Raw genomic sequence first — 17,965 nt, 5'->3', positions numbered from 1 at the left:
ATGAAGCTCAAACAAATAATATTCTTGAATTAGGAGTTTAAATAAATATCTCTTTCGTTTTAATCACATTTATATAATTTTTTTAAAAACAGAATTTGAAGGGTAATTAATTCAATATTAAAAGTATTAGTTGCTGATCTTTGTCTTAAAATTGTTTGCAATTTAAAGGTAAAATAAGTTTTTGAGCAAATCATATTATATCTATCATCTTGGATTACAACCAAATTTAATAATTACTAAAAAATCTCTAAACATTTAGCAACTATAGTGTAAACCTCTATAGCTCAATAAATTTAATAATCATAAAGTTTATTTTAGTTTTATAAAAGGTACCAACTAAAAATTAAAAGATAAAATTTTTCACAAAAAATGTATCTCTCAAAGTTTTCTATTATGAAATTTCTGTGTAATCTCAATAAAATAAAAAGAATTTTAAAACCTAATTTTTACAAAAATCTGTTTACTAAATGTTTAAACAATACTTATGAAAATTAAAATATATTTTTTTTAATGTAGGAAATAGATTATTTATTAAGTTAAAAAAAAATAGAAAACCTGCCTTGTAAAATTTATTTTCCATAAAACTTGGAATCTGAAATTCTTTACAGAACTCATAAGACCTTGAAAAAGTTGTAAAGCTTTGTTAGTTTTTTAATAAAAAGTTAACTTTGACCTTTAAACTAGGACTAATGTTAAATTTGTTTAATCCACATAATAATTTAAATTGACAGTAATTTTAATTTGGTCACATAACACAAAAATTATGATAAATGACTTACTCTGTAAAACATTTGTCAAGTGTTAATGAAATCATAATTAAAACTACAATAATTGTTTACAAATAAAATGATAAAGATTGAAAATGCAGATATTTTATAGTGCCCTTCAAAATTTTCTAATAAGTTAGAACTCTAATTCCTTTCTATTTAAAAATTCTTTTTTTATTAAGTAAAATATTTATAACATTTAAATTTTTAAAAATTTGAATAACTTAATATAATATGATATAATATAATAATTCTAGCATAAGCTGTAGTAATAGAAATAAATAATAAGTATTTTTTTTCAATTAACAAAGTTATAAAGAAAGAAAGAAAAATGTGAACGCTCACAACTAAGGTCAATGGATTGGTGTTGAGAAAGACCTTTCGGTCATCGAGCTGCACACCATTTACTTGTAAATAATTCTTTTAGCTAACTTTAAAACAATAATGAAAAAATAAAAACAAAAACTTAGAAAGTAACTGTATATACAATTTTTTTTTTTTAAGTTTAAAAATGGTAAGCACCCTTTTTTAACCCATTACTGCCAATATTGACCATGGAAACCATAGTCTACCATGGGCTCCACACCGTCTCCTCCCCTAGATTTCTATTTTTATGATCATGTACATTCACATTTTTCTTGTTGCCCTTTCTACAAGAGCAACCACAAAAAATGCAACAGATATCTTAAAATTGAATAAATGGGGAGAGTTAGTAATGTCAGTATACATAAAATATTCAGTAATGTCATAAAACTGAAAGAGCGCCATGTATTTTAAAAAAGTGTCTTTAAATTTCTAGTATATGTGTTTGTAGGTAAACAAAAATAGAGCAAAAAAAAAATTGTCTAACTGTTTTATAGATTTGTAAACAATTCAGTTTTAAACAATAAAATCTAGCACTATTAGTTGATAGAATTTGTTTAAACTACTTAAAATAAAATCACTTCTAACAATAAACAGCTAAATTTAAAAAACAAAATAATAAAACTTCACAAATATTATGAAAAAAATAAACTAATAATAAAAGTATTTAGTTGAGTTTAATAAACAGTTTGTAAACCTAAAACAAATTTTTAACAAATAAAATTAAATAACCAGAATGTCTAAAAAATATGAAGTTTTTACTTCTAAATTTAAAATCTCCGTCTTCTGAAACAAATTGACAATTAATATATAGTAAACAAAAAACTACAAAATAGAGTTACAAAAGAAAAATAATATATCTACTCGTTTAATCACACTGTCAATGAGGACAAAACAATGCTATCAAATTTTATGTACAAGAAACAAATTTAAAAAGTATATATAATAAATAAAATAATAAAACCAACCTATACCAATCCAGCTCTACCTTCACCCAGTTTATAAGACCAATAGCAATCAGCCCAAAAAAAAAGATTAAGACAAACACCAATACTAAGATATAAGTTTAACTGTTGGTAAAGATTAAGCTTTAAGAAACTAAATCTAAACTGCCACAATGTTAATAACATGGTCAGTATTAAGGGAACTATGAGACCTCATAAATATGATCAAAAGTAAACCATTTTATTTACCTAAAACTTAGCTTATAATTTTTAACATTGATTTCCTAGAATCTTTCCTGGAGTCTACCATTAAAAAAAGAAGTTAGACTCACTAAATAAATTGTTTAATCAAAAACTACACCTATGTTAACAGGGTAGCTACTTTACTTGGAAACCAGGAAAAAACTGTAATTTGACAATTTAGGCTAAAAAAAAACCTGGAACTTAAGAAATTTTGAAAAAGACTTGAAAAATCTTTGAATTTAAAATAGTTTTAACATTTTAAGTAGAAAAATTGGATTTGACACATTAAAATTACCATATAGATGAACTATTATCATCAAAACTTTATCTATTAAAGAACACATTTGAAGTACCTTTACAATATCTTTTTTAATATTATCATACTATTTAACACAGTTTTTTACCTTAAACTTAAGTTTAAACTAAAAGTAGACCCAAAACCAAGTACTATAAAAAACCTCGAAGAATTTTGAAATCCTGGAAAAAAATTACCTAAAGTCAGTCTCAACCCTGTGTTAAATTAAATGCTTGTGATTTTTTAATGATTTTTTGAAAAGTGAATATTAAAATAACCACAGGATATAAAAGTTTGATCTCATTTCAATAAAATCAATTTTAGTTGGTATAGCTTGCAGTAAAAATTTTGAAAAAGGGGTTAATTAAAAGTTAGATACTATGGATAATTTAAAACTTTTAAAGTCTCAGTGCAACTCAGTATATATTTTTTGTATACATAATGATTCAAGCCACTATGGTATTAATAAGAAAAAAAATAGGGTAGTTTTAGATATTTAAAAAAGATTTTTTCCTTATTTTCCTAGATTACTTTATTACTCTAGGAAATTAAACCAAAAACTATGTTAACAGGGTTGCTACTTTACCTAGAAACCTGATAAAAACTGTGATTTGACAGTTTAGGCAAAAAAAAACTTGGAAATTAGAAATTTTGAAAAAGACCTTGGAAACATGGAGTTTTGATTAATTTTTACATGTTAAGTAGAAAATATTTGATTTGACACAAAAAGTTACCATGTAGATAAAAATTTTGTGTTTTCTTTAAAATTTTTTCTATTAAAATGACATTTGAAGTACCTTTACAATATTTTTTAAATGTTTTTTTGCTATTTAACACAGTTTTTTACCTTAAACTTAAGTTTAAACTAAAAGCAGACCCTAAAACAAGTACTTCAAAAAACCTGGAAGAATTTTGATAACCTGGAAAAAAAATGCTTAAAGTCAGTGGCAACCCTGTAAGTAAGACATTTAAGTATTTCCCTAAAAATTTTGTTTCTAACTTTTACTAATTAATAAAGATGTTAAACATTAAGCTTGTTCTACCTTGAAGAATTTATGTATTTAACTTTTAGAAAATGTAAGTAACAACAAATGATAGTATATAAATACTAATGTTGAATACAAAGTAAAGTTACAGAAGAAATCTGTTCTATACTTGAAAAGTTCTATTCTTTTTTTGAAGCTTCAAGCCTAAAAATCACTAAGAAGAACTTAATTTTTGTTATCAGCAATAATAATTTAAGCTAATATTGAAAAATACTATTATAAACTGTTTTAATTTTACAAACAAGATGTTAAAATAGTAAAGTACCCTCTAATTTAAAACTTTCATTTTTACATTATAAAATTTATTACAACAAAAGGAATAAAGATTAAGAGATGAAATTTAATAAAATGTAAAATATGAGAAAAAATTATCTATACATTAATTTATTACTTTAGCTTTCTAATTACTATTGCTATAAAACAGCTGTAATTTGAGGTTTTCAAATTTTACCATGCCTGGTTCAGATAGTAGTGAAGTTTTTAATATTTTAGTTCAATAAAACAGATATGGGTTCATGACTATACAGTAGGGTGCTTATTTTTACAGCTACTTTTGATTTTTGGCCTGGAATAGTTTTTATGTTTTGGAAATATCATTAAAAACACTCTATGCAAAATTTTACATGATTTGAAGAAACTTTCACCTTGGATGCAACCAATTTTCTAAAAACCACCTCAATGCAAAGTGTATGGGATCCAAGAAACAGAGTTGCCAAAAAACCTAAAATTTGACAATTTAGGCTAAAAAAACTTGGAATTTTGAACAATTTTTACATGTTAAGCTTAAAATTTCAATTTGACTCAAAAAATCTATCATATAGATAAATTTTTTTCATCATATAGTTTTTTAAACAAAAAACACATTTAAAGAAGCTTTATGATATCTTTTCAATGTTGTTATACTAATAACACAGTTTTTTTTACCTTAAATTTAATTATAAACTAAAAATAGACCTTAAAACATGTAATTTTAAAACGTTGAAGAAATTTTGAAATCCTTGAGAAAATTTGCCAAAAACATTTTGCAACCCTGAAAAAATGCAATCTTGTAGTTTTAAGCAGATTTTTTTTACATGTGGTTAACAAACACATTATAAACAATTTTAAAGTATCCAAAGAAAGTTTTATGGTAGCAATTAAAAAAAAAACAGGAAATTCAAGAAACCTTACAAAAAGTGATAAAAATTACATAAAATAAGTCAATATTGTCTACAGTAGATGAGTAAAGGAAAAATCCTGTGCACCTAACAGTTTTTCCACTTCAATGAATTCACCTGTTTAATTCTTATTTTACAAAAAACATCAAGTTTATGAATTTGTTTTAAGCTAGACCAATTTTTATTTACATGTACAATTATTATTTTAAAATATTTATTTGTAATAAAGTATAATAGTACTATGGGTACAAGTTAAAAAGAAAAATAACTCTTAAACTTGAATAAAGTTAAGGAGATAGTTTACATATATTCTTTTATACAGTTTAATATAGTACTAAGTTTCAGTAAAAAAGCTAACTACTTATAATAACTTAAGTTTATATAAAATTTCGACTGTAAAAATAAACGGTCTTTTTATTTTAATCTATTTATAACTTTGTAATATAAAAAAAAAACAACTAATTTTCGAATAGTTTACTTAATTTCAATGCTTAATGCATATCCTCAAAACGAAATAAAGAACAAAGTAAAATTTTTAAAGAATCACACAAAAAAACACACTGTGACGTTTCAACTAAAATTGAATAATTTTAGTTAGCCTATTTTAAAAACAACTTATGTACAAGTCAACTTATTTTTGCTTTGCTTGTTCTTGTTTTTAGATTTATTTTGTTGTTATTTTTAGTGATTTTTGTTCTTTTAAATACATGTTTTGATTATGGAGGCAGGGTTGCTGCCTTTCTTTTCTTTTATTTAATGATAAATCTTTTTTTAATTTTTTCAAACTTGTACTTTTCCAAGCAGCATAAATGGCATGTTTTATTGTTTTTCGGTTTTGTTTTGGTTCTGCAGAGTATTTCCCATTTTAAATTATAGTCTTTTTTTGTGTCTTTTAACTCCCAAATATAGTTCAATAATTTGGTATTGTTCCTTTTTAATTTGTTAGTAAAGCTTGCTTTATGGTTGCTATATCTGTTTTTAAATGTTGTACTAGTGGAACCCACGTAAAATTTGTTATATCTTCTGTTTTTATAGTTGCTCGGTTGATTATATTTTTTGATAGGCATTTATTGTTTAACGGGCCTTTTTTCTTTCTTGCAGTTGCAGATTTTTTTTTGTTGTTTGAAGTTTAGGTTGTTTAATATTTTGTTATTGTGTTTAAGAATTTTTGTTTTAAAATTTTCCATACAGCTATAAGAAATTTTGAGTGTGTTCCTGTTAAAAATTTTGTGATGTGGTTTGTGTCAAAGTGTTTATTTACCAGGTATAAGAATTCTTTGCCTATTTTAGTTGCTATTATTTTATTTATAACTTTATATAAGTTTTCATTTTGCTTTATTAATATGATTAACAGAATGTATAAAAACAAAAGTATTTTAACTAAATAAATATTACAAAAAGTGAATTCATAGTTACCTTTAAATATTTTCTTTAATTACAGTAATAATTTAATGTACTTTTGGAGCAGATAGAAAAATGCCTTAAATTAAAGAATGCTAATCTTCAAATTTTATTCAAATGGTCAAAAATTCATTTATTAAAAGTATAAATGATTTACCTATAACCATTAATATTATCATTTTATTCAAGTCTTTTAGTAGATTAAAGTATTTAAAAAGAAGACCTAAATATTAATAAACAAATTCCTAATTAATATAAGTTTTTCTATAAACATAAAGTTACTGAAATTTGTATATACTTCAAAAACGTTTAAACTTTTTGTCAATTTTAAGTCTAGAAAATTTAGTTTTTTTAATTTGAATATTTTGTTACTGTTGTTATTTTTTATTTACTATGAAAGTAAAATTTATGAAATCCGTTAAAGCGTTCAAACATGTTTAAACATTTTACAGACCATTTAGTCAGTAGTATGGCTGAGGGACTAATTTCTTAGCTAAACCAAATATTTTGTACTTAATTAAAGATTTTTATTATGAGAAATTAAATAATTAAAAAAAATTGGTTGCATATGATTAAAAAACACATTGATGAAAAATAAAATAAACAAGACCAAACAGGGTTGCCACAAAGTCAGGAAAAACTAAAAGAAAAACAACAAAAATCAGGAATAGTCAGAAAATTTGACAAAATTAAAAAAAAACAGATTTTGTCAGTTTAAATTTACAAAATTCCTTATTTTCTAAAGCCTTCAAATGGCAAAATATTAATTAAAAATCCTTTTAAGTCAGACTAAAATTGAAAATTTTCCTAGAAATTTTAATAATTATTTAATTTCCAATGCCTTCATCTAGTATAAATTAATAATATATCCTTTATAAAACTGCAAAAATTTTCTATTAACATATTGAACAACTACCTTACTTGGACAAGCAGTTTTTGTAAGCTTTTTAGTATTGATGATATATAGCAAGGCACTTTCATAATGAAACTGATATATACACAAAAGTTTATCTAGCATAATTTTAGAATCAAAGTGTTTTTTGTTTTAGCAAATAATTGAGGCAGCAAATTTTAAGGTAAAAATAAATGAGTGCAAAAAGAAAAGAAATTAAGCCCTCAAATTGTGGCTAGATTTAGAGAAAAGATTTTCTTTGACAAGTGTAGGGGGCAGCAGTAAGAACGATTTAAAAAGAATGAGGCAAATGGTTTTAACTGCCAAGAAAATGAAGTGGAATGCAGACCAGATGACGAAAATCATATCTTCATTAGATGAAGAGGTTGATGTGCTAATAAAGAAATGGAATAAATAAATTTTAATACATATAATAAAAAAATACACTGTTTGATTAAGTTCTTTATTCTTTTAAGGTTTTAATTGTAAAATTTCCTTATATGTTGTTTTGTTTATTTAGATACATTTATGTTAGGAAATGCTAAAAAATTATGTCTTTTTTCATTCAAGCTGTGTTTATAAGGTAATAATAGAATTATTTTGCTGATAGAGCTGTTTATTGCAAATACATCAATAATACACACATGGTTCAAGTGATGTAATGGAAGTTTGATGGTTGAATTCAGCAAAAATACTGTTGTTTTTGCCTGTATTAAAATTAGATTGAAAGTTTTATATAGTTTCAAGTGTTAGACTATTTCTTTTAGTATACGCTTGAATTAAGAGTTTGATTTAGAAAAGTCAGGAAATTTTTCTCAGCTTGATCTGTGGCAATCCTGAGTCCAAACTAAAGTTTTTTGCTTTAATAAATAAAAGTATTAATTTGTAAATTTTTTTAATTCTTTATTTTAGTATAAAAATGTTTTAGATTGTTTCAAGTAAAATCATTTAAAAATCATGCCACCTAAAAACAAGAAGAAGGAAGTTGAAAAGCCACCACTTATTTTGGGAAGATTGAAAACTTCTTTAAAGATTGGTATTGTCGGTATCCCAAATGTAGGAAAGTCAACTTTCTTTAATGTGTTGACAAAAAGTCAGGTTAAATATTTTCTATTTGTTTTCATTGTGAGTCCTATTGTCTGTTAAGTACTAGGTCATAATTTTTCTAGTTATACTAATTATGATTTGATTGTATAAGTAGTTGAACTAAGCCTGTACTTTTACAGACTTGTTATAATTTTTAAGAATTTAAAGATGCTGTATAATTATATTCAATTATTGTACTTTATATTTATTTATTCTTTGAGTTAGACTATATAATCTTTTAATGTTTAAGGTCAAGTATAGAATTTTGTAGAATTGAAAGTAGACTAAAGTGTATATATTTTATATGTTTATTTAGAATGGTATGGTTTATACCATGTTATACTTCTACCAAAAAGGTTATATGAGCTATATTAAATTTTATTTTTTTAGAAGTATAAATAGCAAATAGTTTTCATAAAACATGAAAATTGTACTAAAATTTTTAAATTCTCCTTTAACAGGAGTCACCTCATTTTTTAAGTTATTTTATTAGTTATTATTGTATTAACAGAAATATTTTATTTATGTGGCATTTCAAAACTTATAATTTAGTTATGTATTATGCTTGCAAATATGTTATTTACTCATTTAATCTGGAGAGCTGCAACATGATAAGGCTAGTTAATCTCTGGCAAGTTTAAACTACTTACAAAAATATTAAATTAAAAAAAAAAAGTTTAGCTTTTCTTATTTTTTTATTTCTATAAAATAAAGATTTTTCTTCTTAATGTTAATTAAGTTTTGTTGTTATTATATTGATTTTTAACAATTCAAGCTTGATTAGTAGTAAATTTTTAGGTTTTTTACTCATAATAACATTTTTAATGTTTCAGGCTAGGCTATTTTTTAGTCACCATGGCTTTTTATAGTATTTTAAAACATTCAAGTTATTAATTTTTGTAAGTCAACTTCCAAATATTTTATATCTTTTATGACAATATCTGTTTAAATTTACATAAAACATTTTAGCTTTTAAGTTAAAATTAAAGTGATTTAATCATTCAACTAGTTAAGATTAATTATTTAATTTATTAAAGTTGAGCCAAAGAAATGTTTTTGTGAACACTAGGATGATATATTGACAAACTTGTTAATGATAAATTGTATTTGTAACTACAGGCACAAGCAGAAAATTTTCCTTTTTGCACAATTGACCCCAACGAGTCCAGAGTTCCCGTTCCTGATGAGAGGTGGGAGTTTCTTTGCAAGTATCACAAACCTGCTAGCAAGGTACTTTTAAAATTAAACCTTTGTAATCAAATAATAGCTGGATACAATTAAATTTGTAAAAAAAGTAATATTTTATGATATTTAAAAACGTTTTTATGAGTAAATAACACTTGCTTTATAATATATATTTACTTTGTTTATGACAAACATAAAACAAGTGATACTTTTTTAACATGCTCTGTGTGAATTTTTTGTGATAAAAATAATTAGGTTGGTATAAATTTATATAAATCTATTTATCCAATTTTAGAATAAAATGACTTTGTGTTGTAAACCCTTAACTAATGGTTTTACTGCTTTTGAAAAATTAGCACAGTTAATCTTTAAAGATTAGGGTTTTTTGTAAACTACAATTAACATTTTTGTTCTTTATTTTTATAAAGTAACATATGGTGTAATTCAATTTTCTTAATTATTGTTAATACAAAACTTGTGCAGAAGTTACTTAAAAATTTTTTAACACTTTTTAGATAGAGTATACTAACTAAAAGTTAGATCAATGATAAATGAATAAGTAACGTGTTCTCATTACTAACCAAATATTTAGTCTACTCTGGGTTGCCACTTGGTCAGTAAATCAGGAAAAGTCTGGAGAAATTTTTAAAAATGACAAAAGTCAGGAAAAAATGAGGGGTTTTGAAAAAAAGTCAGGAAATTTGATAAAATTAAAAAAAAATTAGATTTTGTCAGTTTAAATTTACAAAATTCCTTGTTTTCCAAAGCCTTTAAATGGTAAAAATTAATTAAAAGTCCTTAAAAGTCAGAAAAAAACTCAAAAATTTCCCTAGTAATTTACAAAAATATTTAATTTTGTTTCCAATGCCTTCACCTGGTATAAACTAGTAGAATATCTTTTATAAAACTTTTTAAAAGTTCCTTATATGTCGTTCGTTTATCTAGATACATTTATGCTAGGAAATGCTAAAAAAATGTGTCTTTTTTCAGACAAGCTGTGTTTATAAGGTGATAATACAAGTATTTTGCTGATAGAGCTGTTATTACAAACATCAATCATACACAGATGGTTTAAGTGATGTACTGGAAGTTTGATGATAGAATTCAGCAAAAAACTGTTGTTTTTAACCTGTATTAAAATTAGATTGACAGCTTTATATAGTTTCAAGTGTTAGATTATGTATATTAGAATAAGTATAATTTAAGAGCTTGATTTAGAAGATTCAGGAAAATTTTGGTAAAAAGTCAGGAAATTTTTTCTCAGCTTGATCAGTGGCAACCATGTCTACTGTACAATTCATAGTTGTGTTTACTTTTAAGAACCAATTGCATAAAGTATATTCAAAAATTAACACTGATAAAAAAGAATACTTAAAATAAAACTTATAAAGTTATCAATAAATTTAATTTTTTTTTTTAATTTCACTCTTTGAATAAAATTAAAGCTCTGTTAAACTTTAATAACCAATGAAATTGAAATTATATTTATAAATTGTATGATGATTTTTCGAATAGTTTTTTAAAGTTACAAGGTAAAGTTTGTATTAAACTAAGCAAAGTTAGTTTCGTCGGCTGCAGTTCTAAGGTCGCCTCTGTCTAGCTAATATTTTGCATATTTTTGATTTAAGTTTTAGTAATAAAACTTTTTTTGTTTATTTTTTTATATATTTGGGTAAGTTAAGGATAAGGGTATAGACTATAGATGTTCATAATATTCTGCTGTATTACCATTTTGCCTCATTTGCATATTGTTATGAATGAAAAAATAGTTCAAAACCTTACAACTGCAGCCGAGCCGAGTTGTTTGGTAAACCTGGTAGACTACGTTAGATGTGTAATAGTAGTATGTTTTTGACAGGTGCCAGCATTCTTGAATGTGGTCGACATTGCAGGATTAGTGAAAGGAGCAGCTGAAGGTGCCGGTTTAGGAAATGCTTTCTTATCCAACATCTCGAGTTGTGATGCCATTTTTCACATGACCAGAGCATTTGACGACAAAGAGGTTGTTTATTTTTTTACTAGAAGTTATAAAATATATAATATTTTTCCAGTAGTAATTTGAATTTCAGATTTTCCAAAAAGAACTTTACGAGTTATATTCAATACTTTTCAATTATTTGTTAATTGTAAAAATCCACTTTTTGCTAAGTTTTTTTGCTATTTGAAATGCTAAGATTGTATTGCTATTAAATTAAAAAAAAAAGATATTATGCTAGTAAATGTACTTAAAACTTGCCTCATATTGTAGCTTTGTTAATGAATCCTAAAGTTTAATAACTTGAAAAAGAGTTATTGACAATATTGATATTACTTAAATTTAAACTAACAAAACTGCTGAAATTAAATAAAAAATAAATCAGAACAAAAAAAAAAGAGTATGAAAATAAAATGTACTTGAACTTATACTTATAAAAATTACTTCTTCATGACTCTGAAAGTATTATTACTTGCAAACATTGTAATTGATTATTTTTGTAAGGTTGTGCACGTTGACGGAGAAGTCAACCCGGTTCGCGATATGGCCACCATTCAAGAAGAACTCAGACTGAAGGATGTGGAGCATCTGAATAAGAGACTGGCCGAAGTGGAGAAGGTCTACACGAGAGGAAACAACAAGCAGGTTTGTACTCATTACTTATTTCTAAGTTGATAAACTTAAAAAAACAAATTTAAGAATATTGCATTTAGAAAGTATTTAGAAATATTGCTAGTGTTGTAAAATGTTTTCATACTAATACGAGTTTTATTATTTTTGAAATATTTAGGATTTTTAAAAACATTTTCGTAATTGTTTAAAACTACTTTAGAAAGCTTAAATAGTGTCTTTATGCATCTTACTAGTAAATAATACCATTAAAGTATTAGCAGATTTATGGTATGTAGAAAATTAGTCGAAAATACCAAGAAAACATTTAGTTTCTTTTCCAATTAATGAAAATGAGATAAAGTTGCAATTCTGATAGATAAAAAATAACTAACTTTTTAAAATTACTTATATTTTGCATTTATGATAAACATTCAAAAATTTGAACCAAACTATTATTTGATCTTTTTAATACTGTCCAAAAAAAAAAACCTTTTGTCTACTTATTTTTAAATGGAACTCAAATCACGTTTAATTTTTATGAATATTCATGTTGAAATAAACAAAATTAATGTATCTAATGTTGTTTTTTAATTCAGTACAAGCAAGAGTTCGATACACTGCAGAAGATCAAAGTGTTGCTGGTGGACCAGGAGAAGCCAGTAAGATGCGGAGAATGGAGCGGTAAGGACATTGAAATTCTCAATGAACACTTGTTCCTTACTGCTAAGCCACAGGTTCGTTATAACATGTTTTATTTAGTTTTGGTCATGATAATTATTTATAAACCTGTTTTTATGTTTTTTTCTTAACTCTAATACTTCATATTGTATATAATAAGCAAGTAATGGCTAGGTAAAGTGAATTTGATAATAGTTTTAATTAGTAAACACATATACACAAAACAGTTTTTTGCATATGTATGAAAAAATTTAACTTTTATTGTTAAGTTGTTTACTTTTAAGGTTTAAAAATAAAATCTTTGCTTTTCTGTTGTAAAATATCTTAAACTATGCTTTGTGTTCCTGTTATAGTAGTAACCATCAAGATATCTCTAAATTAACAAGCATTTTTTCTCACTCTGTTTGTAGCGGGTTAACACTACTTAAGTCTAGTTTGAACTTGAAAAGTAAAACTGTTTGATTTTTTTATAATATCTTTCTAGTTTTAGTTTAGGTTTTAATGACATCAAATCAAGTTAGTCTTCTAAAGTATGCTATTTCTAATGACCATTTATTTTTATTTCAATATGTTTTCTCCAAAAAAAGAATAGAGCTTTATTTTTCTGCTATTAATACTTTAATTTATTTTAAGAACTTTTACGAATGTAACCCATAAACACATGCGAAATTTTTGTAACCTAGTTGTTAGAGTGGCAACTCTGTTGGCTATATATCACTATAATCATCTCCTGTATCATGTCTAATGATCGAAAAAGTAACTTAACTTAACGTGAGCTTACGTTAATACATTATTAACATATGATAGGTTCATTTAAGAAATAAGTACATTGTTTACTTAAAAAGTATTTAAGTGACAGAGTACAGTTATATTAAATCAGCTGTGGTTAAAAAGGTGTATCTTATCTTGAATTTTGCTATTTTGTTATTATTACATATAAAACTTTCTGTTTTTACATTGTTAATTTAATTAACTCCATTTTCATTAAACCCTGTACTAGTTTCTATTCTGGAAACTTTATTGAAGTGTGTAGTAATAAGCAGAGTGTTTTATGAGTCTAAGTTTTAATAACATAACAGTTTTTATTTTTAATTATATCACATTCAAGAGAGCCTGCCACACTCCTAAAGGGTGACTATGTATTGATTTTTTTTTAATATAACTTCGTAAGTTCAGCTTAGCTTTAAACTTTTTTTTGGCTAACTAAACTTGTTGTAATGAAAATAAAGTGTTTAAGGGCATAGGGGGTAAACACTTTTTTTTTGGTTTTTAATCTTATTTTATATAGTTTTTACTAAGCTACAGAATGCTTTTTACAGATTTAAAAAATTCAAAATATTTTTTTAGATATAGCCGGTCAAAGACGGAGGCAACAATAGGTTCCTTATGGGAGGCGCAAACTAAAACAGCAAAAATAGACTATTTCACTAAAAATCTGTTTTCTCCTACGTTTTTTGAGATAACTACCTCAAATTTTCAGGACATGTTACTTGATATATTTAGAAAATTCTGTCGGAAGGAATCTTAAAAAAAATACATAAAAAAAAATTATATAAAAAATAAACAAAAAAACAGTTTTCTTTTGTTTTTTTGTTATAAAATTTAAATTTTTTAATTTTTTAAATTCTGTTCCGACAGAGTTTTTTAAATATTGCAAGAAACATTTCCTGAAAATTTGAGGTAGTTATCTCAAAAAACGTAGGAGGAGATAGATTTTTAGTGATTTCTAGTTATTTGCCGTTTTAGTTTGCGCCTCCCATAAGGAACCTATTGTTGCCTCCGACTTTGACCGGCTATATCTCAAAAATTATTTTGAAATTTTTAAATCTGTAAAAAGCGTCTTGTAGCTTAGTAAAAACTATATAAAATAAGATCAAAAACCAAAAAAAGGTGTTTATCCCCCCCCCCCCCCCTATGCCCTTAAACTCAGGGTTGCCACTTTACCTGGAATTTGACAATTTAGGCAAAAATAACCTGGAAAAACCGAAATTTAAGAAATTTTGAAAAAACCTGTAAAAACCTGGAATTTTGAACAGAAAACCTGGAATTTTTAAGAATTTTAACATGTTCAGTAGTAACATTTTGGATTGACTCAAAAAATTTATCACATAGATAAAAAATATTTGTTAACACCGAACAATTTTTTATTAAAAGACACATTTTAAGTAGCTTTACAGTATCTTTCTAATCTTATTATACTTTTAAACACTGTTGCTTACCTTAGATTTAACTTTAAACTAAAAATAAACCCAAAAATGTGTACCTTTAAAAACCTGGAAGAAATTTGAAAAACCTGGAAAATTTTTGAAAAAACGAGTGGCAACCCTGTAAACTTAACAAAGTTATGTTTAAAAAAATTAAATTAAAAAAATCCAGATTTACTTTTCTTAAAACAAAAGTATTTTATTTCAAGTTGTAGGTAACAATATTTTCAGACTTTTACATATAAATTAAATATAAACTTTAATAATTTTGTGATTCTCATACTAGTGTTTTTTAATTCAACCTTCGTCAATCTTATACTGTCCACAATGTTGATACTCACTGCGGCTAATTTGAAGTTTAAAAAAATCATGCCAACTGAGCTTATTTGTATTTTTTCAATGTTTTTTAAACCCTCATGTTCAATTGTTTGACAAAACTTAAGTTGGTTTGAATATTCATGTAATTCTCAAGTTAAATCTTATTTTGTTGGCATTGAGTTAACTTACTCTTAAGAAATATAATTTGTTTTTTTATTAATTATCATTCTACCAGGGTGTTTTAGATCAAAAAATAATATCAAAATTCAATTGGCTGTTTAAGTTACTATATTTCGACTACTGCTGGTTTAATTAGTTTTATTATATCACCTTACACATAAGGTGAGTCAGACTGATTTTTTTCTAGAATTACAGCTTTGCATAACATTTATACCTAAAAGTTTGATTTTTATAGTATTGGGAACATAATGTTATGCAAATTGTGTTCGTAATTTGTCTTTACTTTTATCACCGGTGTCAATAAGAAAAATATTAAATAGTTCATACTTGAACATTCTAGCATTGTTAACTTTAAGTCATAAAAAACATTTTAACTAATCTTACACACAATCAGTCTAACTTTACTGCAAGCCACCCACGCAATACTTTATTAAGTGACTATAATTTGTGAATGCTTTAAAGTAAATTTATATTAAAAGCTTTTATTTTTAGTTCAGTTTTAGTTAATGCTTTAGACGTGAAAGAACTAGATTTAAAAAACATTTTTAGTTATACGAGTTCACTACTCATAATCATATAACATCTTATTTATGTACCAAGTTATCTTTTTATCAGTAATTTAAAGATATATTTAAAACGACTTTAAAACAAATTTGATATTTTTAAAATAGTTTACAAATCCATTTACAAATTTATCAAATATAAAATTTATAAAAATCATGCACAGATATACCTGGTGAACTTGAGCGAGAAGGATTACGCGAGGAAGAAGAACAAGTGGCTGATGAAGATCAAGCAGTGGGTGGACGAGTTCGATCCCAAAGCTCTCCTCATCCCCTTCAGTGGAGTGTTCGAATATACTGTCAGTTGAATTTTTTTAAGTTTTAATTCATAAAGTATTTTGTCCGCTCGAATATTTTTTTCATTAAAACATTTAAAAATTATTCTTAGTAAGTTCGTCCCAACTTTTTTAAAACTCTCACAACACATTTAAGTCGAAATAAAGTTTTTTTTATAAGTGTCATAATTACATTGATATAACAAGTACTTTCCAAACGTAGAGTTTAAAACTTTTTGTTGCAGCTGATGGACATGGCGGATGATGCGGAACGTGAAAGCTACTTGAAGGAGAAGTACGACGGCAAGGTGCAGTCCAACCTCGACAAAATCGTCGTCAACGGCTTCAAAGCTCTCGGACTCGAGTATTTTTTCACCGCTGGTTTGTTTATTATAGTGTTTTGGATACAAATTACTTTGGCTTTTTTATTTTTGAAAGTTTTTTTAATTGTCTAAAAAAATTGTTGACGTTTTAATGCTCTCTTTCAACAAAGTCTAAGTAAATAAATGTTTTTTTTTAAGATAAAAGCTATACTACAGGGTTGCCACTTTACCTGGAAAAACCTGGAATTCGACAATTTAGGCAAAAATAACCTGGAAAAACCTGGAATTTGAGAAATTTTGAAAAAAACATGGAAAAACCTGGAAATTTGATCATAATACCTGAAAAAACCTGGATTTTTAATAATTTAAGCATCATCATTGGTAAAATTTCGATTTGACACAAAAAATATATTATATAAATAAGATTTTTGTCATCATCAAAATTTTTTTTTATTAAAAAACACAATTAAAGTAACTTCGCAGTATCTTTTCAATGTTTTTATACTATTTAATACAGTTTCTTATATAGAAATCAACCTAAAACTAAAAACACACCCAAAAATGTGTACTTTTAAAAACCTGGAAGAAATTTGGAAAACCTGGAAAAATAAATTTGAAAAAACGAGTGGCAACCCTGTATACCAGTGCTTCTGAACCTTTTTCTAGTGGCGGAACCCTTTTCCAAAGTTCAACTTTTCCGCGGAACCCCTAATTTTAATTTTACATAAAATGTTTAATTAAATAAATGTTCTTTTCTAAATTTCGAAAGGCTTTGCGGAACCCCATTTCAGAAGCACTGCTGTATACTATTGGCAAAAAACTTTATCGACTCAAACTAACCAAAAAACGCACAGGTAAAGACGAAGTGAAAGCGTGGACCATCAAAAAGAACTCTTTCGCGCCCCAAGCGGCCGGCAGGATCCACACGGACTTCGAGAAGGGCTTCATCATGGCCGAGGTGATGCCGTTCGCCGACTTCAAGGAGCACGGAAGCGAGGCGGCGGTAAAGGCGGCAGGAAAGTACCACCAGAAGGGAAGGACTTACGTGGTGCAAGACGGAGACATCATCAACTTCAAGTTCAACACTCCCAACGCTCCCAAAAAGAAATGAAAATTTCCATGGTATAATATGATGGATCAGTTTTTAATGAAATGTTTTTGTAATATAAATTTCAAGGTGTTAGTTTTAAGAATATTTATTTAGAACATTAAGTTTCCAAATGTTTAGGATAATTTTATCTTGTTTACCTTTCAATAAAAAAGTTAAAACATGTCTATGAGTTATTAGTTTTTACTTAATTTCAAACTAAGTTAGCTATACTACTTTACACAGTTAAAGTGGTTACTTGTTGCTATTGTAGAGAACAGTTTCTCAGGGAAGCGATGTTACTCACATAGATCACCTCTTTTATGTATGACCAATACATTATTTCAAAGTAGTAGCTTCTTGATAGTTTT

At 25.9% G+C, this 17,965-nt stretch overlaps 1 protein-coding gene across 1 annotated transcript; it reads left to right on the top strand.

The window, feature by feature from the left end:
• The first annotated feature begins 8,040 nt into the window (after positions 1 to 8,040).
• LOC145839375 (obg-like ATPase 1) lies at positions 8,041 to 17,782 on the top strand. The gene is made up of 8 exons (XM_082946950.1): positions 8,041 to 8,206; positions 9,314 to 9,424; positions 11,238 to 11,381; positions 11,859 to 11,999; positions 12,563 to 12,700; positions 16,074 to 16,208; positions 16,430 to 16,565; positions 17,362 to 17,782. Exons 1-8 carry the CDS (start codon positions 8,066 to 8,068, stop codon positions 17,616 to 17,618), a joined length of 1,203 nt encoding a protein of 400 aa, XP_082803076.1. The 5' UTR covers positions 8,041 to 8,065; the 3' UTR covers positions 17,619 to 17,782.
• Positions 17,783 to 17,965: the final 183 nt, after the last annotated feature.

Source organism: Thalia democratica, chromosome 6 (genome assembly GCF_965202585.1).
Source record: "Thalia democratica chromosome 6, ktThaDemo2.hap1.1, whole genome shotgun sequence".
Classification (NCBI taxonomy): domain Eukaryota; kingdom Metazoa; phylum Chordata; class Thaliacea; order Salpida; family Salpidae; genus Thalia; species Thalia democratica.
Note: the sequence above shows the minus strand (reverse complement) of the source record. Positions and strands in the feature narration are given on the sequence as shown.